This window comes from Microcebus murinus, chromosome 2 (genome assembly GCF_040939455.1).
Source record: "Microcebus murinus isolate Inina chromosome 2, M.murinus_Inina_mat1.0, whole genome shotgun sequence".
Lineage (NCBI taxonomy): Eukaryota > Metazoa > Chordata > Mammalia > Primates > Cheirogaleidae > Microcebus > Microcebus murinus.
In genome coordinates, this window is record NC_134105.1 from 35,308,660 (window position 1) to 35,332,358 (window position 23,699).

Consider the following 23,699-nt stretch of genomic DNA (forward strand, 5'->3'; position numbering starts at 1 on the left):
CTGAGTGCTCTGGTGTGAGAAGGGGTCCCTGTGGGACAGGAGGGTGGGGACTGGGGAAGGTTGGGCACCAAAGATGGATTCCATGTCATCCTGTTGGATCTCCAAACGCACTCTGCTGCCCACTAGGATCCTGAACACGTGTGCACGTGTGTGTGGTCAGAGTGCGAAGTGCACCTAGGCACACAGATGCGGCTGTCCATGAGAGTCTCTGGGTAGGCGTCACCCGGGTGTGCACTTGTGGGAACTCAGCCTGGATCTTACCCATTGCCTGGAACAAGTGGGGTCACTCTTTGGCCACTCACCCCCATGGACCTGTGGTTACAGCACCATTCCCTGCTGGCTGCACAGAACTGTGAGCCCCAGTGTCCTGCGTGGAGGAGCCCGCCCTCCTGCCCTTCGTAATGCTGGGGGAGTTGCCAGCCACAGCATCCAGGACTGCCCAGCTCATTCTCCTGCCACAAACCTCAGCCCTGGCCAAGCACTGAGTGGCCAGCCTGCTCCTTTCCTGCACCTTCTCAGAGCAGGATGAACTAGCCCAGTGACCTGGGAGACCAGGAGACTGAGAGGGATATCCTGGGAAAGAGCCCTTTAGGGAAGCAGAACAAGTCATCGCACCTCTGGCAGAGGGCTCCCAGGAGGTCTGTCCATGGCACCCAGGCCTCTGGGCAAGGAAGGAGGGAGAGGTCAGCCAGAACTGTGCTCATATCCAGCAGCAGCAGAAGGGTCTCAGCTGAGAGAGGCTGGTGGAAGCACGGACACCAGTACAGGGAAGCTGGGGGAGTCGACACAGGCTGGGTGCTGGAACAGGGCCCAGGGGCAGGGGCACCAGCACCAGGCAGTCACCAAGCATGGGCAGGGTGGACAATGCCCCTGCTTCCACAGGGTGGCCAGCCAGAGAGGCAGGGGACCACCAAAACGCTGTCCTGGGGGAGGAGCTGCTTAGAGTCTGACACCCTCTGGCACCGGCCATGCCCACGTGGGCTTCTGTAGCTTGTGCTGGCCAGCTGCCCACTGCATGAGCCTCCTGAGACGCCTGCAGGCAGGCTGACATGTGCATGGTGATGTGGCCTCCTTCTCATGCCTCACTGGGACTATGAAGAGCAATGTCCCCAAGGCCCTCATGCTAGACCAGGCCTGTAAGGCTTTCTGGCTCAGCTCAAGACTGCTGGGCTGTGGTTGTGATGTGGTTTGTCCCTGCCCAAACTCATTTTGAAATTGAATCCCCAATGTGGCAATGTTGGGAGGTGGGGCCTAGTGGGAAGTGTTTGGGTCATGGGAGTGGGTCCCCCATGAATAGGTTAATCCCCCCCACCAGGGGTGAATGAGTTCTTCCTCTAGCTAGAATGGATTGGTTCCCAAGGGAGTGGGATTTTAGAAAAGTCTGGCTTCCTTGTCTCTCTCTCATTTCATTTCTGCCCATGTGATCTCTGCACACACTCGATCCTCTTCTGCTTTCCGTTATGAGTGGAAGCTGTAAGAGGTGCTGACCAGATGCAGCTGCCAAAACTTGGACTTTCTAGCCGCCAGAATTGTTAGCCAAATAAACCCCTGCTTTCTAAATTACTCAGCCTCAGGTCTTCTGTCACAGCAATACAAAGTGAACTGAGACACATCCTCAGGCCAGCCCTGCTCTGGAAAGCCCAGTGTGAGAAAAGCTAACTTCCGAATAAAATGGGGGTCTGGTCTCTTCCACATCTGGTGCAAGCTTCTCCCTCTGAGCTCCTAGAGAGAAGCCCTTTGTCGGAGCTCAGCTACCATGGGAGCCTTGGGCGCTGGGCAGGGTATGCGACATCTAGGATCACACGGCATGAGGCCGTGTGGAAGGGGGTGGGCCGCGTCGGGTCCTGTTGGGGTCCTGGCACCGAGGGCAGATATCACCTCCGCTCTCCCTCCTAACGAGGGCTTGTCTCCCCTGTCTCTCTGCTCCTGCCCCCCTCTCCTCCAAGGGAAGACAGACACAGTGTGCAGCCTTGTGGACTTTATTTCAGGCAGGAGGGACGACACGGGTTGTGTGAATGACAATCAGGTAGACAGGTACCATAGAGGAGAGATTTAGATGGACAGATCAGGTGACAAATAGGGATGGTGTAAGGTTGAATAATGGCTCCCTAAGACGCATGTGTCCTGATCCTTGGAAACTATGAATATGTCCAGTAGCATCTGAGTGTGCCTGATGTCATCACCATGGTCCTTAGAAAAGAGAAGCTGTGTGAAGACAAAAGCAGGGTGATTTGTGGATGCTGCTGGGTTTGAACATGGTAGAAGGGTCCAGAAGCCAAAGATCACAACACCAGATAATGAAGAGAGCAGAGAAGGGAAGTGTCTCCTAGAGCCGTAGTGTGGCCCTGCCAATACCTTCATTGTGTCCCAGCCAAAACCTTTTCATACTTCTGATTCCAGAAGCATAAATAATAAAGTTCTATTATTGAAAGCCACTAAGGTTGTGCTAGCTTATTACAGCAGTGATAGGAAACTCATACAGGGAAGACCAGCAGGCAGAAAGGAAAAGGACAGGTATGGGGCAGACAGGCAGGAGGGCAGGCAGGAGATCAGGGGTCAGGTGGACATAGAGTGATGCAGGTGGGTAGGAGACAGGTGGACAAACAGTTGGTGAGCCTGGAGTCGGTGACAGAGACAAGGGCACACAGATGAGGGGACAGGAGGCAAGACAGCTGCAGGAAGGATGGCAGGTGGCAGATAGAAAGCAGGATGTGGGCTAACAGGCAGGGGACAGGAGCAGGGATCAGGACAGCAAGACAGCAGGACGGCAGGTGGAGGCCCTCAGAGCCTGTCTTCATCCCCATAAGGGTTGGGGAGCTTCCTGAGACGCAGGTGGATCCCATTCTTGGACTTCAACACAATTCGTGCTATGGGGATGGGGACCCTGGTGGGATCTGGCAGCAGCTCAAAGCGGAGCAGGGTCAGGGCCACGACCACCTTCAGCTCGTTCATGGCAAATTGTTTCCCGATGCAGTTCCTGGGTGGGGCAGGGACAGTGAAATGAGAAATGGCATCAGGCCCCCTTCTGAGCGGGTAAGAGACTGGCCCCAAGCTCCAGTCCAGAGGTGGGCATTCAGGGCCCTGCTGCACGTGGCCTGGGCCCGCCCCCTCTCCGCACACTGCGCACTCTCCCCTGGCCTTTGACAGCCTACCAGCTTCCAGGGCTAGCTCCCAACGTCTACCTCTGCTCTGAGCAGGCAGGAAACCTGCTAGGCGAGGGTCAGTGCTCCAAGGCAGAGCCTAAGCTCATGAATCCTTTAACCACTTTGGTAGCAGCGCCGACTATAGTCGATGGCCACAGATGAATGCACACAGCGACTTTAGCTGACAGCCGTGATATGACTTTTCTAATTTTTCATTTATCAAAATAAAATTGTGAACATTTAAAAATAACGTAAAGTCCCAGATCAGTTGACTATAAAAAAAAATAAAAATAATAAAAATAACGTAATGAAAACATACATGTATATGTTACCTATTCTGATATTTACATTACAAGTAAAGCTGGCTGCCTGTAAAGTAAAACAAGCTTTCAGTGCTTTAAAGCTTTCCTCATCACAGAAGAACAAAATGGATTTGTCGTCAATGCACAGCACAAACTATCATGCGGACTGTGAGCGCCAGCTGTGGGCAAGGTTTCTCGGCCGGTGAACACAGTCCCGAAGTGGTTAAAGAGTTAATCATCGGTTTGCCCACTCCCTCCACAGAGAGTCTCTGGTTTCCCAGTGTGGAGGCCAGTTCTGGTCACTGTAGGGTGAGGGTGGGCCACATTCTCAGGTGCTCACCACCTAGGGGGACATTCAGGGACCCAGATCCTCAGAGAGATCCTAGCTGTCATCAGCTGTGGCCCCATCATTCTCCCACTCTATGTCCAGGCTTCTGCCTTGCCCTCACCCCGTCAGTGTGTCAGCACCTGTAGCCTTCTGATTCTACTCCAGAACTGTCCCTCCTTTCATTCCTCAGTCCTCCCTCCTGGCAGATTCTGGTCTCCCTGCTTCCCCTCCCTCCACACTGAAGCCACTGTGGTCTAGCTCAGTCCCTGCCTCACTCTTCTTCACAGGTGGGGCTGTGGCCCAATGCCCCCACTGGCATCAAAGCGCTCTGCGGCTGGGTGTCTCACCCACCTCTTGCCCGTCCAGCCCCACTCCTAGCTCAGGTCGTGTGGAGGTCATTGGGAGTGCCTTCCCTCCACCTTTGCCTACCACATCTCCAAGGCTAAGGCCAGTGACCAGCTGGCCTCGCCCCTCTGCTGGCTGTACCTCTCCCTCCCCCAGTCTAAGGCAGCTCCAGTGCTTCATTCAAGGACAATCACAGTCCAGTGCCAAGACAGTGCCAGGAGCATGGAACACTCAAGGAACTGCTCCGAGAGCGAATGAGCGAGTGAGAGCAGGAATGAAGGCATGCTGTCTGCCTGGAGTGCAGGTATATGGTTCGAACAACTCATTTCTGTCCTGATGTTCAACTCCTGGAGGCAGGGACAATATATTTTATGTGTTTCCCCATCATACTGCAGAGGATTTGACCCACAGTCATCAGCTTAATAAATACTTTTGTATTCAAATTAATTAATTTTAAAAATAGAATAGAGTGGAATGAATACACCAAGAGGAAGTATTAGTTGAGCTAGAAATAGAGGTACCTAATACTCTCCTGCCCTCTAGTGGCAGAAACATGATTTGCAGAATTTGTTTAGGAGAAAATACTCATCCTGGGAGAAACCAATGGTGGAAAATTATTTCCTAGAGGAACAATTTTCTCAAAGTCTGTTCTGTGAATGTTGATTTGCTATTGGAAGAATTCACAGCATTATGCATTCAGAAAAACATTATTTCTTCTAACTATTTACATCATTTTTAGCTATTTGTATTTCACAGGACAATTCCCGCAACCTTTGAGGATTTTCACAGCCGTCACTGGGAGTGTGTTTGCCCAGCTCAACATCCATCTCAAGCATATTTTATATTTTACATACCAGGAACCTTTCAAAAAGTATGTGTTATATACTAAATAGTGGGGGTTTTCTCTCAATGACAGTTTATTGTCCTTATTTTTCTGTTTTTTTCCGCATTGTTCTGTGCAGACTAGGACTATAGTATAGCGATCCCACTGTACATATAGAATTTAGCCAAATGGGAAGCTAGACATAAATACATGAACTTTATAATGCAATGAAAACTTTATTGATCAAGACAGCAAAATATGTGAGACAACAAACATGGATGTGAAACTTTCTACAAAGAGCTACCTTAAATTTCGCGTATTTGGCTTGAATGGTAGGACTAGCAAGGCGTGTGAATTCTAAACATACAGAAACATGTCAATGATTCCATTTCATGGCAGACTGGTGAATTAAGTGGAAAGGTGATGTGGTGATATGAGAATGTCTGGGAAGAGAGAAATTGGCCAATAACGTGATAACTGAGAAAAGCAAACATATGAAGTTTAATTTACTGGAAAAAATCTAACTCTGAAAATTCATATTCCTAAAATGAGAAAAACACCAGAGCACACTGAAGTTGGGAGAGAGTTTTGGCTGGACATGGAGCAAGAGCAGAGAAGAAAAGTCTCCATGGTGTCCCCTGAACCACCACCTTCCTTTCGTACACAGAGACAGCCACGCCAGGCCTGCTCCCCACAGACACCAACATTCAAGGATGTAACTGAAGGTGCCACATATGAGCATAGGGCCCTCACACATCTGGTGTGTGCCCAGATACACCTCCTATCTCCCCAGCTGCACAACCCCACAGGATGCCTCACCTGGATCCTCCCGAGAAGGGCAAGAAAGCGTGGCTGTGTGGAACAGAACCCGGTGCAAACCGGGAAGGGTCGAACACCTGCAGAGAGAACACCATGGCCAGGGCGGGTAGGGGTCAAGACCCTGCTTCCCACCCAAAAAGGGACAGGACATCCAGAGGTAGGAGCGGGAGATGGTGTTGGTCCTGAGGGTCACCCCACCCTCTTCCCAGGATCCTCTTACCTCTGGGTTGGGCCACACCTTCGGGTTATGGTGAAGGCCATAAATAGAAAGTAAGACTATGACACCTGTGGGGCAGGTATGAGACAGAAGAGTGATCCCAGTTATACCCATCGAGTGGGCACCTGGTCCCTCAGCTCGCAGGGGCACGGGCATGCACAAAATGCCAGTGTGCCACAAATCATCACTCTGAGCGGGATGACCCTGTCACTACGTAGGTGAGGTGGGCTTGGCTTGTCAGGTAAGCTCAGATGGGGAGAGAAGACCACGAATGCATGAAGGAGAAGCATGAAAGAATGGGAGGCTGCTGTTCGTAGTAAGTCCTGGCCCAACTCACATTTCCCAAATGCACCCATGAGCCATTGGGGAATATACTTTAACTCACCCAGTGCTCACCACCGCCCTCCAAGGAACACAGCCTGTTACCCTCATTTTTCGGGCAAGGTGCCTGAGTCCAGAGAGGCTAATTGTCTTGCCTTGGATCACACAGCTAGGATGTGGCAGAACTGGGACCAGATCCCATGAGGATTGAGCTTGGTGGCCTCTGACCATGGTAGGGGTCTCAGACCTGGTCATCAGTTGCTCTCTGCCCTCAACTTCGGGGCTCCTCAGTGACTGGACCCCATCTGACCCAGGACTCTGGATTCCTGACCTCCCTCATTTGCCCTGAACTGACAGGGAAGAGGGCTGAGCTCCCTCTGCCCCTGTCTGCTCCCCCGCTCAGCCCCACACATCCCAGGGAATAGAATGCTAGGGCTGTCATCCCCAGGACACAACCAAAGGCTAACACGTATTCATTGAACTTTCGGTGGGTTCAAGATCTGTGCCAAGCAATTTACATACTTCATCCTGACTACAAAGTAAGTTTTAATTTAGCCGATGAGGAAAGGGAGACAGAGAGGTTCAGAATTGCTGAAGCGTATGTGGATGTCTGATTCTCCATGTGGGCCTGTGCAGGGCTTAGGTCGGTGGGTGTGGGGACGCTCATACCTTTGGGCAGGGAGCGTCCATCAGGGAAGGTGACGGGTTTGCTGAGCTCTCGGGCAACGCCTGGCACCGGTGGATAGAGTCTCAGTGCCTCCTTGATGCACATGGTGGTGTAGGGCATCTGGTCTAGGTGGTCCCTGAAATGAAGCCCATCTCGAACAGCAGGCAGGGCTGGGCGGGCCGGGGGCTTCCCCCCGCGAGGGGGGCAGGGCTCTGTCCTAACCTGCGAGCTCACTCACCAGGTGATGGCGGCTCCATCCCCCAGGAGGCTCTGGATCTCCTCCCTGCACCTGTGCTGATGCTCGGGGTGTGTGGCCAGAGTGTAGAAGATCCAGGAGATGCCGCTGGCTGTGGTGTCGTGACCCTCGAACATGAACGTGTCCACTTCAGCGCGGAGGTCCCTGTCTGACAAGATGCTGCCATTCTCCACCTGGGGAGGTCGCGGTGAGAGGGCACAGTTGGGTTTTGCTCTCTGCTTTGAGCAAAGCCTCAGGCCTCTCCTACACACACTCACGTTGACCAAGAGGAGGATGTCCAGGAAGTCCAAGTGCTTCTTCCTCCTGACCTTCTCCAGCTCTCCGTCCGCCTGCAGGCGAGCCTTCCTCCACTGGATCACTCCGTCTGTCCCGGAACAGCGCTTACTGGCAGAGCCGACAGCGAAGCACCCGCAGTAGCCCCGGCTGCCCCACTGCCCCAGTCTGGGTGCAGGTAGAGCTCACGATGGGTGTGGGAGTGGGTGCGTGGGCCAGGGTGGGAATTCTAGCCCAGGTGCTGCAGGTCAGGCCTTCTCTCCAAGGCACCGCCATGGAGCCCCTGCCTGAATGCTCCCAGGATGGGGTCCCATTCACCCATCACCAGTGTGATGACACAGGCAGACCCTGCACAGCACCTGGCCCCCAACATCTCAGCTCCCTCCTCCTGCACCAGGGAAGTCCCCAGCAGCAGTGGCTGCAGGAGTGAGTCCCAGCTCCTACAGGGGCACCAGGGGGCCTGGCTCTGCCTCAGGCCTCAGGGCCAGCGCCTGTGGCTGTGTCTGGTAGAGGTGGGGAGACCAGAGGACAGAACCTGTGTGCTGATGGGCGAGCTGGCAGGCGCGCCGGTTCGAGCGGCCAGATGGGGTCAGGCTGTAGACGGTGTCATTCTGGTAAAAGGCATTCCGAATACGGGAAAAGAGCAGGTTGTTCAGGTCCTTCACGGCCTGGATGTATGACTGGGAGTTCCTGAGGGAGAGGATGCAGAAGACACCAGGGTGGCAAGGAGCCTCTCACCGGAGGCACAGTGGGGTCTGGGTGGACAGGGCTTCAAACAGTGGGGACAGGCAGCACTGAGGCAGAAGTCTCTTCTGTCCTGCAGCCCTGGGATCCTCAGGCCTTTAGAAGATGGCATGACAGCCTGCATCGGCCTATGCGAGAGATGGGGGAACTGGGGCTGAGTCACGGTCTGCTCTGGTCTGGAATTAGAGCTGGGCCAGGGCTGAGTGTGGGTTAGTGTGCAGGTGCCTCCGTGCGGCCCCACCAGCCTCTCAGGGACATCGCTCCAGTTGGTAAGGACGAGGACCCTGCAGCTGAAGGGTCCTCACAGACCTGTCCAGCTGGAAGCTGCCCTGGTGGCTGAAGGCACACTTCATGATGGTGTCCAGGGTCATCAAGGAGACAGTTTGAAAGACCTCCAGAGGGGAGTCCTGGCTGGCGAGCTCCTCCCACTTGTCCTGCAGTGAAAAGAGGCACTAACTTCTCAGTTCCCCCAGAATTTCTCTGCAGATTTCTCCTGAATCTGCAGATGTCTTTGTCGGGACCCCTCCCGCTGTAGACGGGAGGGGTGCAGGTGCAGGTAGAGAGCAGGTGCATTAGAGCCAATTAGGACTGTGAACAAATGTTTCTCAAATGTTGTCTATTTCACACAAACTTTTATTACAAAATTAAACATAGCTTCTCCTAAAGTCTGATTTACATTTTAACTTTTGGCAATTGGTTGCGACCTTTTGGTTAATGAGAAAAAAATGTTCTGTTTGGGACAAAGACTAGTGTTCTGAGAGCAGAGCTAGACCTGAGGGACAGTGAGGACGCCAGCATCAGGCAGCAAATGTGTCAAGGAACAGAAGCCTAAGGGACCACGATGGGCTCCTAATGCAGAGACATCAGGGACTTTAATTCCTTTTCATTCATTGATCATTTGCTGGGCACAGTTGGTGAGAAATCAGAGTCCTGGTGGGGGCTGATGGCGTGGCTGGCGTGGCAGGCGTGGCGCTGAGAATGTGGACCTGGTGTCCAGTGCATGCCATGGTGGCTCCAATCCACGCAGAAGTCCTGAGCCCCAGGCCAGAGCCTGGCTGAGTGGCACCCTAGCATGTCCGCCCTTCCCCTGACGCTGCCATGGCCCCGGCCAGCCGGGGCTGGTAGTGGTGCTGTCCAGCGGGATTGATCATTCCTCCAGTCCGCTGTGCCCACAGTGCTGAAGATGTGAACGCGGGAAGAGAGGGTCTTGTATTCACTGTGGCCCTCTTTTCCTCAGACCATGAGCAAAGTGTGGGTCCAGCTGAATGCCGGGGCACCCCCCCATCCCATCCACTAGGGAACCCTACTCTCACAGGAACCGCCTGAGAGTGCTACGTGTGCGGCTGTCTGCAGGCACAGGCGTGGAGTGGAACTGGTGGGAGTGTGTGCCTCCAGCGGGTGTGTGCAGGGCAGAGAGAGACGGGCTCACCAGCATCACTTGGACGGAGTCTGCCATGAGCCCCACGTAGGGCTTCAGGATGTCGTAGTGGAAGGCCGGGGTCAGCAGCCGCCGGTGCTGGAACCACTTCTGCCCATTCAATAGGAGCAAACCATACCCTGGGCCAGAGACAGGAGTGTATGCATGTGGGGGAGATGGGACCAGAGGGATGGTGGGGGACAATTTGGGAGGGACAGACGGTGGATCCTGGGTGCAGAAACCCAGAAGAAAGTCCCATTATGGACAAAGGCAGCAAAGGCACAGTGCATTTCAGGAATGTGAATTTTCCAATTTGGTTGTACATCAATGTGATTAGGACAGCCAGTAGACGAAGACTGAAAAGTGTTGGGGGCAGATATTTACTAAACATCAGGTGAGAATGGAGAGGACTGAGAGGTAAAGTGGAAGAAGGTGAGTCTCAGGAGGGCTCACACCAGCATTAGGAAGGGGTGTGGTCTTGTTAGTGGAAGAGAAGTGAGGCTTGATTTAGGGATGGAGCCATGACAGTGGTGTCCTGCCTCCTGTTGCTCTCTGTGAGCCAAAGAGATAGCTCTTGGCAAACTTATCTGGCATGTGGATGGCAGGCCTGTTGAGGCACACTTACCAATCCAGGGAGCCAGGAATCTGTAGGAACCATCAGCCTTTGGATCTGAAAGATGAGGCAGGACATTATTAGTAAACTGGAGGACCAAACAAAGGGGGCTGTGGTTGCCAACAGTTCTGGATGTGTGTGAGTGGCAGTATGTCCCATGTCACCACCCACTTGCCTCCCATCTCCTCCTGTGTCTCTCCTGAAAGTCGGTGTGGGCACAGGGGGGCAGACTCAGGGAGCCAGCAGCAGGGCACTCACAGAACTGGGATGGTGAGTGGGCCAGAGACACAGGCAACGTCCCCCACGCCCAAGAGTAAGACAGAGCCTTGGGTGTTTCTACGTAGGTGGTGGCTTAGCCTCCCCAAACCAGGACAGGAGATAATTAGAGCTTCTAAACCCAAGTCAGTGTAGACATGAAATTTGTGTTTCAGATTAGATCAGTTTACATAACAGATCACCTCAATTTGCTTAAAAGAGCAAGAAAGAAAAGAATAGGAAACTCAGCCCCACTTGGCCATTTTAAACATTCAGTGCTCAGTAAATATTTTTTGCCATCGGCTGAATTATGGGCTTGGTGGATGGCTGGTAGAGGTTCAGATATTGCTGTTTGGACTCCCATTTTCTTCTGTAGTTTTACAAGCCCAGGGGCATGTACTCAAGAGGCGGGAGCTGCTCCAGCTGCAATGCAGGTTTCAATCTCACCTGATCTCCCTAGAATCACCTTCATATAGTCAGGATCATAGAGCAGGACTCGGGCGTGGCTCCCCCATAGCCAGTGAGGACGGGCACTTGGGAATTCCTTGACCCATTTCAGAATGGTCTCAAGTTCCTGGTCCTTTGGTAACTGTTAGTAAGGAAGGGCAAATCAATGAAAACTTTTGTGCCAGTCTTTGCAGTGGGAGGGAAGGCCAGGACAACCACAGGAACATAGTTCTCCATCTATCAGTTTTTGGAACGATTTCTGATGGCCCAGGCTCTGGCCCAGACTCTTGCTATCTCCCCAGGCCTTTGCCCAAGCCAAATTCTGTTTCCCTATTGGGCAGAGCTGTGGTTCTCACGCAACACTGCCCACAGAAACGTAAGCCAGCATCGTCCCCACACTGTACAAAACCTTTGGAAATACATTTTCCATGGACAATCTGCATGACAACTTGCATCGCCCAGTAAACAGATTCGTAAAATAATTCATTCAGAGAATAAAATGGATACATTTAAAAAAAAAATTTTTTTTTTTTTGAGGCAGAGTCTCACTCTGTTGCCCCGGCTACAGTGCCGTGGCATCAGCCTAGCTCACAGCAACCTCGAACTCCTAGGCTCAAGCGATCCTCCTGCCTCAGCCTCCCCAGTAGCTGGGTGTAGGGGACTGACATATATTTTCCTAGTTTAAGAATTAAAGTTAGTGAGTAATGTACGTGTTCTGCCCAGAGCGTTTGAAAGTAATGTGTTCTGGACAGGCTCCCTGTGATAAACAAAGCTGTCGCCTAGAGGCATAACAAAGAACCTGAGTTGCATGTAAGCAAGAGCTGCTCCCCGCCCCCATGGCATTGGGGGTCTGGAGGCCACACAATAAACACCCCATAAGATGGCTGGTTAGTCAATGACGGGTAAGACCACTCAAGGGAGGGGCGACCTAAGCCATGCACAGCCTCCGGGGTTCAGCCGAAGATCTTAGGGGGTCACCCTAAGAGAAGCTGGGGAGGAGAAATGCCCACTGTAGCTCGCCTTGCCCATCCTTGCTAATCTCAGTCCCTGGTCTATGCCTGGTGCCTAGAGCAACCACCTGGAAACCTTGAGTCAGGGTATATCTGCTTCCCTAAGGCTACATATTCCAGAATTTATGGCCATTGCTGAAATGCCTGGGTGGTTATGTACAAGGAACTAACTTTAATTTTTTAGAGTATAAAAATAAAACTGACCTGGTGTATTATTACTCGAGTCAACCGTTTGTACGTGTCTGCGTTTTTCTTTGTGTTCTGCATTTGTGTTTTGTGTTCTGTGTTCATCCTCCGTCCTGTGAGCGGCCCACGACAGCTGGGACTACAGGCACGCGCCACCGTGCCTGGCTAATTTTTTCTATGTATTTTCAGTAGGCCGATTAATTTCTTTCTATTTTTGGTAGAGACCAAAGGAGTCTCGCTCTTGCTCACTCTTGTTTAGAACTCCTGACCTTGAGCGATCCACCTGCCCCAGTCTCCCAGAGTGCTAGGATTACAGGTGTGAGCCACTGCACCTGGCCTAAAATTTTTAATTATTCATTAATTTTATATTACCATACAGTTGTTATATTTTCATTATTATCCCAGCATACATGTAAGTATCTATTAAGGTAAAATAGTGTTTGGCGTGCATGTGGCTATGTGAAAGAAAGATTAAATATGAAATTGTGTGTATAATAGTATTCTGTGTGCTGAATATGTATGGGTTTATAGAACAAAGTCTGGATATACACCTATCAAATCAGTGTTGGTCTTTCATTTTGAGATTTAGTTTTTTCATTCTCATTTTCAGTCATCAATGAAAAGAAAGTTTTGTGAGGTCCCTGTTTCCTGGAGTTGTTTTTCAAAAGTCTTCGGTGTGGATCACAAAGCCCTCTGCCTTCCGGTGTCCCTATTCTTGCCCCCTGCTGTGCTGGCAAGTCTACCAGGACCCGGTTCTGCTGCTGCCCCTCACACTAGCTAAACCCACCTGCTCTCCCAGGCCTTTGCACTTGTTCTTCCTCTGCCTAGAATGCCCTTCCACTTTGCCACAGAGCAACCTCCTGTCCTCAACCTCCAAGACTCAGCTTTGTTTTATCTTGTCTGGAATCCTCATAGACATTTGGTCCTAGAGACGTTCCATTTAGTCAACTCTTCTTTATTCTCACTACTTCTATGTAACTCCAAGCAACTGTCTGCTGTGGAGGTATAGAATCTCTGCCCACAGCCTTCTGACAACAGTGTTCACCAGCTCTGAGGCAACACGCCCTGCTGTGGCACAGGTTCCTTCATTCAGCACATGCTTACTGAACACGGACTATGTGCCAAGCACTGGTTCAGCCCCTGGCTACAACTATGGATCTTCACCTATTTTTTTTTTTTTTTTGGAGTGTTCAGTCTAGCCGGGGAGACAGAAAGATTAGAGGCTGTACAGTGGAGGATAATGAGTGTTGGGGTGGAGGGAAACCCAAGCACCTGGGGAAGCTTCAGAGAGGGGCCCTGGCTCAGAACGGAATGTTAGAAAGCTCTTGATCATTCACTCATTCATTGATTGAGTCATCATTTACTAAGGGGCTATTGGGTTACAAAGAGGAATCAGAGATGGTCTCTCCCGGAAGGAGCCCACAGTTATGACATTGCAGAAAAATAACTGAATCAGGTTAACACTGTTCTGTCCCCCTGAGGACAGACCAAAAGAAAAAGAATTGCCCAGTATCCACTTCTGGGATACCCAGGAGGACTTCTTGGGGGAAGTGGCTTGGCAATTGGCCTTGGCCAATGGACACATGTAGGACACAGTCATTGCAGGCAGAGGGCACAGGGTGAGCAGAGGCCCCGAGGTTGGAATGCACAGGCAAATGGGGAGGACAATTATCTGACTTTACCTGATCTGATAAAGTCAGATCATTTGATAAAGTCATGATCTATCTGATGATCTGACTTAGAGTAAAGGAGATTAGGAAAGAAGGAGGGAGAGAGGATTGGGAGCAGTCTATGCAGGGCTTGGATGTTTCCAGTTCCCCACTGTGGCTCCACTCTGCTGATGATCACGTTGCCTTTCTTGCTGAGAAACAACAGGCTTCAGCTCCCTGCAACCCACTGTCTCCTCTTGAGTGTGTTCAATCCACAGCCATTGGTGAGCCCTTTCCCTGCGGCCCTTTACCTTGCTTGGTGCCTCCACCCCTGGAGCTGGCAGTGCAGGGGGTGGGCACTGTCCCTCCCCAGCCATTCAGATGCTCCTTTGCCTCCCTCCTCTGTCTCTCTACACACCTGGGCTGACCATCCCACTGTGCCAGGCTCTTGCTGGATGCGGGGTACTGGGGCACAGGGAGGGGATGATATGTTCAGTTCCAGGTAGTCCACAGGCCAGGAGGGTGGGAGGAGAGCCGGGAAGTCAACAGACACTGTCCAATGGTGCAACTCAGACATCGGAACCCCTCACCTGGAGGACATCGTGCAGGCTGACCTTCTCATGTGTGCCCGTGACTGTCAGGGTTTCAGCCCCAAAATCACCTGTGCTGGACCTTCCCTCAGTCTCAGGCAAACAGAGCCAGTTAGTCCCCTACATATGACATCACCGACCCTCCCCAGCAGAGTGAGCTGTCTCCCTGCGGCCTGCCTCAACCTTATGAGATTCGTGCCTATGGTCTCTACAGACCATGAACCCACAGGGCAGGGATTCCATCAGACTGATGTTCCCATGCAGGCTCGGGGCCAGGCAGAGAGGATGGCATTGAGTGACTGGGGCAGGGAAGCATCTTTGAGAACAGCTAAGGCTGCTGGGGGTGCTCAGCTTGGAGAGGGGGAGACCCAGGAAACACCAACCATTTTTCTTGCAAGGGAGTGAGCTCCCCGTGGCTGGAATGAGCCAAGACTGGAGGGGGAGACCCAGGAAACACCAACCATTTTCCTTGCAAGGGAGTGAGCTCCCCGTGGCTGGAATGAGCCAAGACTGGAGGGTAGACAGCGTGTTTCTCAGAGGCCACATGCTCATCACACAGTAAGGCTTTGCCCTTTGAGGCCAGGAACTTCTGGCCTCAAGTGATCCTTCCGCCTCGGCCTCCCAAAATGCTAGTATTACGGGCATGAGCCACTGTGCCTAGCCTAAGGCTTTGCTCTCTGGACTTGCTGACCAGGCTGCCAGCACCCCGGCCTTCCCTCCCCTCCCATTGCCCTGTCCAGCTCCTTCTTACCTCCTGGCTATGCCCAAAGAGCCAGTGGGAGGGAGGGCACGGGAACTGCTGGAGGGCTCTAAGGAGCCACCACCTGCGCAGGTAGAGCTGGGCTGCCTTGAGCAGCAGCAGAAGCAGGCTGAGCAGGGAGGCCACTTGGAGGAGCCCAGAGATGTCTCCTGGGAGTCTGCTGGAGCCCAGCACAGAGATACCCATGGTTTAGTGCCTGCAGGACCACTGACTGCCTCTGCCTGTCTCTGACTGCCTCTACCTGCCCATGCCAAGCCCTGGGAGGGCTGCCCCACCCACCTGTGGAGAGGTTGAAGGTTGAGAACAGAGCTTAGATCTCAGTGTTCTGAGTTGTTTAATTATGGAGGATCCAGCTGGGTAAACAGAAATCAAAGTTTCATCAGCTGACAGCTGGAATGTCCACACAGCACCCACATTGCCCGCTCCATATTACTCATAAATATTTAATGAGCACCTACTCTGTGTCAGCCAATATGCTGGGCAAGGGAGGCAAGGCTGGGAGGAAAACAAACATGAGCTCTGGCTTCAAGGAATTTGCATTTTTCTTTCTTTCTTTTTATATTACAAGACAGCAATTTTATTGAAATATTTTTTTTGTCTAATGGAGAGATTAATTTCTTGTTCATAAATTAGGATAAGTCTAACATCACTAGTCCAAACCAGTATTATTTACAAAAATGAACATTTTCTTTGCTTTATCACCAGGTTCACAGGACTAAGTTTTAAACCAACTTCAGTCTATCTTTTAAATTCTTCCTGCTATCAAATGCCCAGAAACCCTTACAAGGTAGGGGACAGTCTTTTGACAGCAACATTCATCATTCACCAGGAATGTAGAACCACAAGCAAACAACAACAAAAGATTAAATCATTCCAAACAATTCCTGTTTGCTTTTCAAAAGCATGCTATGTCTAATTCTCCCTTTCTATGCAGACAGGTGGGAGAGGGACCCCATAGAGCATAGTAATGTTGTTTAAATTAACCCCTTTAAAAAATGGACAAGATGGATTAGTATGCATGAGGACGGGCTGCTGTGGATGGCACTAGCAGATAATGAAGTAAACTTTAAACCCAGATTAGTAACATGTACCCAGCAAGTGGCCAGCTAAAATAGATACTTTTCATTTAATCTGAATCACATGTGCAATTTTTTACTTTCCAGTTAAATATAGTGCTCAAATCTTTCAAAACAGAGAATAGGCTCCAAATTAAAATGTTAAATAATAAAAATCGCTGGCCCAGTTTCTGACAGGCTCCAATATGCTGGGTGCAAGAAAGTAATTCTATGTCACTTGCAAGTAAAAAGGTATATTTTTTATACACATAAAAGACAATATTATGAGACTGTAGTGTCACCTGTCAAAACAAGAATATCTAGAATGGAATTTTCAGTAAACACTTGGGATGAAGGGCAATCAGAATACAAGAGAAAGCAAATTCACATAAGTTAATTCCTCATTTGAGAAATCAATAAAATCAATAAATTGATAAATACTGTCTCCATAAGTCACTAATTCCAAGGACTAGTTAGTAGTTAGTTTCTAACTAAATTACTACAGGATGCTCTGGTGTATGTTCTCTTCTTGTGATCGGTTTGTTCTGGCAAGACTCCCACAAGAACTTGCCCTGGAAAGCAGCTCATTGGAGAAGGCTCTGAGGCAATCACTTTGTTTTATAAACTAGCCAGATAATAAGTCCCAAGATTACAATAATCATTGACAGGACAAGCACCGGGATACACATCTTCTTGCAAGATTTTTTCTGATAGTAAGCAGCTCGCTGTAACTGATCAGTGGCTCTTTCGACATGCACCTCAGAGCTTTCCACATTGGCTTCTATGCTATCAATCAGATCACCTTGGTCATGGATCATCACAGCCAAATCTTTAAATATCTGACTGACATCCAAAATGTTAGCCTCCAGCTGCCAAATTGCCGTTTCCCTTTTTTTTTAATAAGTTCCAGATCCTGCTCAGTAATGGCCACCTCATCCTCCTGGCTCTGCATCTGGTTCCACTCCTCATGGCTGTCAAATGAGACTAGCTGTTCTTCTCTTTGCCTCTTTTCTGCAGAAAGACAAGGTCCAGCTCTTGCTCTGGCAATACTCTCCTTTTCCTTTTAGATACCTTTCTCTGCACAGCCTGGAAATTGTTGAAGGCTGCAGAGAAGCCATTGATGAGGCGTTCCTTCCGAAGTTTCTGCTGGCACTGTTCTGAAGTAGATAAGGGAAGGGGCAAGGACCCTAATTCCTTCAGCATCCATTTGTTTCCTTGGCGAGCTGATTTGTGTAGTGTTGTAGCTGTTGAAGATTTTCCTGTAGCTTGCTTGAGTCCTGCTTAGTTCCTAGTTGGCTCATCACATTCTTTATCTGAGCAGTGGCTTGGCTGATCCACTGGATGTTGCCGCTGCACGTCTGGATGCTGCTGCTGAAGTCCCGGAGCTGGGGGTCCGAGGGCCCCGGGTTCCAGTACATATCTAAGGGACCGTAGGACATTACAAGGAGCTGGCAGCGGCTCGCCCTGCACCTCTTTCCTACCGGAAGCTGCTACCAGACAGAACTGGCAGGTAGACGAAGAAACCGGGAAACTGCATTTTTCTTTACCACATTGCAATAATGTTCATTCAGTAGCACTTTTTTTGTTACATGATCAAATTAAATTCTCAGTATGATATGTACATTCAAAGCCTAATATTAACCAAGTCTTTGAATCATTACTTTTATGTCTTACTCCAATACTAATTTTATTTACCATAACGACCTCTTTCAACTCTATATTGGATGAGAAGAAGTGGGAATTATGTCATTTCTATTTACCAGATGATGATAAGGACAAAGAGATGCTAACACAGCCCTTCACACAATTTTATATCATTGCATCTAAGAGATTGGCTTTATATTATCATTGGCATGATTCCTATCCATTGAGATACATGACAATTTCAATAAATTTCTATACTTAATTATGATCTTTTCATGATAACAGGTCTACTTTTAGCTGTAGCCAGAAAAATCTGCTCCATTTGGACTATACTCCTGTCATCTGTTGCCCATAGAAGGTCCTGTGGCAAGTTCAGTCCTACTTCAGCCAAGTCCCCTAGTTGTAGCAGGAGCATTTTTACTAATTCTCTTTCATCATATAATAAAAAAATAATTGTACAATTAAAACTTTGATACTTTTTTTAGGAGCCCTCACTGTATTTTTTGATGAAATCTATGCTTTAACACAAAATCATACCTAACAATTATTGCTGTGTCCTCCTCAAATCAACTAGCCTTACTAAAAGTAACTATTGAAGATGGCGGACCAAGGACACCGCCAGTAAGAACATCTCTAAGAAGGAGAAATTTTAGATGAAAGAGAAAAACAAACAGACAGACAAACATAGACTCGATGAGTGCAGGAAGGAAGAGTGCCTGAACCTGCAGGAAACTCCAGGGGAAGAGGTTGCAGAACAGAACTGGAAGGAGAAAGGCATCGATGGGGATTAAGCCCAGAGAGGCTAGGAGACCAGCAAGAAGGGTAGGTGGATTGGCTAACATTTCCCTCCCTCGCATCTCAGGCCGTTGGTGGGCTTCCCGAGCTGCTGGAGAGACATTCTGCCAAAGCAAGTCCAGAGACTGCTGCCACCAGTGAGTGGAGAGCTTCTTGCAAACAGGGCATCAGGTTCTCACCTCCTCTGGGGTTGCCTCCTGCCCCATGGACCCAGGCCGGTGGGCAGGCCCCACATTGCCTTTCTACCCACTGGACACCTTTGTGCTCCCCAGGGGACCTCACCCACACAGGTCCCATCTTGCTCATCCCCACACAGACATTTCCCAACTCTGGCCCAGACTGCAGGAGCCACAGGGATCAAGTGGGTCCTGGGTGATCTGCATGACTCCAGAGCCCCATCATTCTGGGTGGACTGCCTCCCAGAGAGGGAGCTGGAGATAACCAGAGGTTGCACTTTTCTTCTACCTAGACTTTTGGCTGAGAGAGACAATTGGGCCACCACATGGAGGCTTCCACAGGGAACGGGGCCCAGACCTTTCCTTTTGGGGTCCTGCAGCAGAATGAGGGGTGCTCAGACTGTGAGCTCCCTACCTGCTGGCCCTTTTATGTGCTGCTTGCCTGGTGACTCTAGCAGAGCAGGACACACCCTGAGGTGGAAGGACACTGAATCAGCTTGGGCACCCTGTGAGAGTATCCTTTTCCCTGGCATGGTCAGGGTTTAATCCTCAGGGCCCGGGGACGGACCAGCAGGTCAGATCCTATACATCTAGGTCTCAATTGCATCACCCAGGGACACAGGGGATATTTGTGAATTAGTCTCTCAAGGTGTGAGTGCCTTGAGGGGCAGATCAGAGTGGGTCCTAGTTTCAGCATGCTCTGGGGCACCCCTTCTCCCGTGGCTACAAACTCAGGCAGGGATCCTGGGCAGGGAAACTTCCAGCCCACATCAGAGTCATGGGGGAGGTCAGCTGGCTTGAGGTCCTGCCTGCTGGCAGAGGCCTGGAAAGAAACATAGAATAGGGGAGGGCAGAAAGGAGCAAGGCCTGCTTCAGACTGCCAGACTGTGGGTCTCAGACAGCCCTGACTCCACATGCAGAAATTTCAGTTGAGTGGGGCCACTTTAGCTTAACTCTGGCAGCTTTGCCCAGAGGCAGGGAATAGACCTTTGACCCCTGGTGAAAGCATTAGTGGAGCCTGAGGGCAGGCTCACCCTACCGGGCCCACCCAGCCTCAGTCACCCACCCACCCCTGCTGAGGTGGAGAATAAGGGCACACCTGGAAGTCCCAGGGCCCCACCCACCACCTGAGGCACTAGAGTGCCTCTCCAAAGGAACAAGAGCTGGTTACAGGACCCCAAAATAGCACTGCAACTTGTTCCTCCCAGCAAGTGCCACGTACTGACAGGGAGGTCATTTTGCATGACGTTTTACTGCATTTACTGACTCATCATACAGGGTGTGGTTGATTTTCACCCACAAGCACCACCTACTGGCTCAGAGATTAAGCTGAACATATCATTATCTAAATTCTTTAAGAAAATCCAAAGGTAAGAAGCAACAGCTGCTCTAGATGGGAAGGAATCAGTGAAAGGACTTCAGAAGTATGAAGAATTAAAGTGAAAGGAAAACCCAAACAAGGAACAACAGCTCTCTAGCAATGGATACCAACTGAAATCAGAACATTGAAATGATAGATGAAGAATTTAGAACATAGTTTATGAGGAAACTCAATGAAATGCAAGACAACATGGAAACCTAACACAAAGAAACCACAAAAAAATCTGATAAGTTAATGAAAAATTCACTAAAGAAATTGAAATATTAAAGAAAAATCAAACAGAACTTCTGGAAATGAAAAATTCATTCAAAGAATTACAAAACACAGTGCAAAGCCTTAAGAATAGGTTAGATCAAGCAGAAGAAAGGGAGAGGGGGATAATCAAGATGGCAGATGAGAAACACTGCCAGACAGAGTGTCTCTGCAGAAAAGACAGATTCTAGCAGAAATTAGAAGAAAGAAGTAAGAAGATGAGCATACATTAGACGAGGGTCAGAAAGAGGAGTACCTAAGACCATGGGAGACTCCACGGGAGGAGGTTGCGGAGGAGAACTGGAAGCAGAGACCTCCGGAGCAGCCTGGAGACCAGTGGCAAGGGTAGATAGAGCAGTTAACTTTCCCCTTCCCTGCATCTCGGACTGCTGGTGGGCTCCCCAGCAGGTGGAGAGACCTATAGACACCAGCCCAGAGATAGCCACCGCCAACGAGTGGTAAGCATGTAGCAGATGCAGCACCAGGCTCCCAACCTCCGCGGGGCAACTCCCTGTGCACAGACCCGAGCTACGTGGCACACGCCATATTGCCTCATACTCCCCTCCCCTGACCTTACCTGAGTCTGTCGAGAGAGACAATATAGACACCAGCCAGAGGCACCTCCAGGGAATGGGACCTTCCCTTGTGGGGCCCTACAGCTGTCTGAGGGGAACTCAGATGGTGAGCTCCCTACCCGCCAACCCTCCCAGGTGCTGCTGGCACGGTAATCCCAGGAGAATGGGGCAGACCCTGAGGCTGAGAGACATAGACCCAGCTTGGGCTCCCCATGGGTGAATTGGGACTGGCACTCCTCTCCCTGGTGGGGATATAATTTGAACTCTGGGGCCCAGAGGTCAGAACTGCAGACCAGATCTCGTGCACCCAGGTCTCGCATTGCCCAGGACACAGAAGGGATATATGTGAACAGCCTACTGAGGGGTGTGTGCCTTCAGGGACAGATCAGCGTCCTAGAGGGCAACCCTCCTCCCAAAGGGAGGCCTTGCACCCAGCCCAGGTGGCGTTCCTGCACAGGGAACCATCACCACAGCCAGGGGAGAACCGGTGGCATGAGGTCTGGCCTTCTGGAAGAGGCCCACGAGTACCCACAGAGTTGGGGACGGTGGAAAGAAGCAAGGCCTGTTCCAGACTGCAGGTCTCAGACAGCCCCACCCCACCACCACATGTAGACTTTCTGACTGAGTGGGGCCATTCCAGCCACTCCCTGACAGCTTTTCCTGGAAGCAGAGAACATAACTTTGAACCCTGCTAATAGGATTGGTGGTGCCTTAGGGCAGGCTTACCCAAACCAGCTCTGCCAAGACTGTCTCCTAGACCAGCCCTTACTGAGGGGAGAAAAGGATACACCTGGAAGTCCCAGGGCCCCACCGACCACCTGAGACACTAGAGTGCCTCTCTTCAGGAACAAGAGCTGGTTACAGGACCCAAAAACAACAGTGTGGCCTGTTCTTCTGAGCAAGTGCCACCTACTGAAAGGGAGGACATTCTGCACACCCTTTTCACGGCACCTACTGACACATCATACAGGGAGTGGTTGAATCTCACCCACAGACACCACCTATCGGCTCAAAAACTAAACAAGGCATGTGAATACCCAAATGAAAACCTAAAGGAAAGAAACAACAACTGATTGACATGGGAAGAAATCAGTGAAGGAACTCCTGAAATATGAAGAACAAAACGGAAACCACACCCCCAAAGAGGAGCACCAGCCCCTTAGAAATGGACATCAACCAAAATCAGGCAACCAAAATGACAGAAGAGGAATTATGAATGTGGATCGTAAGAACAATTCAATGACCTGCAAGAACAACTCGATAACCAATACAGAGAAGCCACAAACAGCCTCCAGGACCTGGAACAAAAATTCACTAAAGAAATCGATACAATGAAGAAAAGTTTAACCAAATTCCTGGAAATGAAGAATCAATTCAGGGAACTACAAATATGGTGGAAAGCCTCAAGAACAGGGTAGATCAAACAGAAGAAAGAATCTCAGAGATTGAAGATAACACCTTCCAATTAAATAAATCAGTCATAGAGATAGAGCAGAGAAACAAGAGAAAAGAGCAAAGCCTACAAGAGATGTGGGATTATGTGAAGAAACCTAATGTGAGGGTCATAGGGTTACCAGCAGGGGAAGAAGAAAACACTCAAGGGTTGGACAAGCTATTTGAAGATATAATAGAGGAAAATTTCCCAGGCCTTGCTAAAAATCTTGATATACAAGTTCAAGAAGCTCAGAAGACCTGTGGGAGATTCAATGCGAACAGGAAGACGTCACGACATGCAGTCATCAGACTGACCAAAATATCAACTAAAGAGGCCCTTCTAAGAGCTGTAAGATAAAAAAAAGCAAGTAACATACAAGGGAAAGCCAATTCAAATAACACCAGACTTCTCTAATGAGACTTTACAAGCAAGGAGAGACTTGGGCCCCATTCTCACTCTTCTGAAACAAAACAATGCCTAGCCTAGAATCTTATTCCCTGCAAAACTAAGCTTTGTATATGAAGGAGAAATAAAGACATTCTCAGATAAGCAAAGTCTCAGGGAATTCACCAAGACAAGACCAGACCTACAAGAAGTACTCAAAACAGTGTTATTACGCATGGAACACCATAATCAAAACTCACGAATATAAAAACAACCAAAACCCAAAGACTAAAGGCCAGATATTACAATAGCTCAAGAGAGAAATCAAAGCAACAACATCCAACCCAACAGAATGAACAGTAATCTACCTTACCTATCAGTTCTCTCAATAAATGTGAATGGCTTAAACTCTCCACTCAAGAGACATAGGCTGGCTAAATGGATAAGAAAATACAGGTCAAGTATATGCTGTCTTCAGGAAACACATCTAACCTGCAAGGATGCATATAGACTAAACGTAAAAGGGTGGAGATCAGTATTCCAAGCAAGTGGAAGCGAAAAGAAGGCTGGTGTGACAGTTCTAATTTCAGACGATTTAGTTTTTAAACCAACAAAAGTAGTGAAAGACAAAGAGTGTCATTATATAATGGTGAAGGGCACAGTTCAACAAGAAGATAACAATTTTAAATATATATGCACCCAACTTAGGTGCACCCAGATTCATAAAGCAAACCTTACTGGATCTAAGCAAATGGATTAATAGCAACTCCATAATCACCAGAGATTTCGACACCCCACTGATGGCACAAGACAGATCCTCCAAACAGAAAATGAATA

At 49.8% G+C, this 23,699-nt stretch overlaps 1 protein-coding gene and 2 pseudogenes across 2 annotated transcripts; 1 reads left to right on the top strand and 2 right to left on the bottom strand.

Annotated features, from left to right (window-relative positions):
* Positions 1–1,963: 1,963 nt before the first annotated feature.
* On the bottom strand, positions 1,964–15,419 carry CYP4A11 (cytochrome P450 family 4 subfamily A member 11). Of its 2 annotated transcripts, XM_012776099.3 has the most exons (12): positions 15,157–15,419; positions 10,971–11,112; positions 10,281–10,325; positions 9,668–9,795; positions 8,548–8,672; positions 8,030–8,184; positions 7,479–7,585; positions 7,204–7,394; positions 6,968–7,101; positions 5,981–6,045; positions 5,761–5,837; positions 1,964–2,977 (listed from the first exon to the last, which is right to left on the bottom strand). In XM_012776099.3, the coding sequence occupies exons 1-12, from the start codon at positions 15,349–15,351 to the stop codon at positions 2,782–2,784; spliced, it is 1,560 nt and encodes a 519-aa protein (XP_012631553.1). In that variant the 5' UTR covers positions 15,352–15,419; the 3' UTR covers positions 1,964–2,781. The 2 variants fall into 2 exon arrangements, with proteins under 2 accessions (XP_012631553.1, XP_012631552.1); XM_012776098.3 differs by having other exon boundaries at positions 7,204–7,585.
* A 173-nt stretch (positions 15,420–15,592) lies between these two features.
* LOC105877511 (syntaxin-12 pseudogene) lies at positions 15,593–18,735 on the bottom strand (annotated as a pseudogene).
* LOC109731198 (NADH-ubiquinone oxidoreductase chain 5-like) lies at positions 17,821–22,619 on the top strand (annotated as a pseudogene).
* Positions 22,620–23,699: the final 1,080 nt, after the last annotated feature.

Bases quoted from the DNA above. Each gene is read 5' to 3' on its own strand.
- CYP4A11 (XM_012776098.3), bottom strand. From the start codon at position 15,351: ATGGGTATCTCTGTGCTGGGCTCCAGCAGACTCCCAGGAGACATCTCT. The intron at 8,185-8,547 runs GTCTGTGAGGAC...CCTCTCCCTCAG, and splicing joins GGCAGCTTCCAGCTGGACAG to GAACTCCCAGTCATACATCC. The intron at 7,102-7,203 runs GTGAGTGAGCTC...GCTTCATTTCAG, and splicing joins GATGGAGCCGCCATCACCTG to GGACCACCTAGACCAGATGC.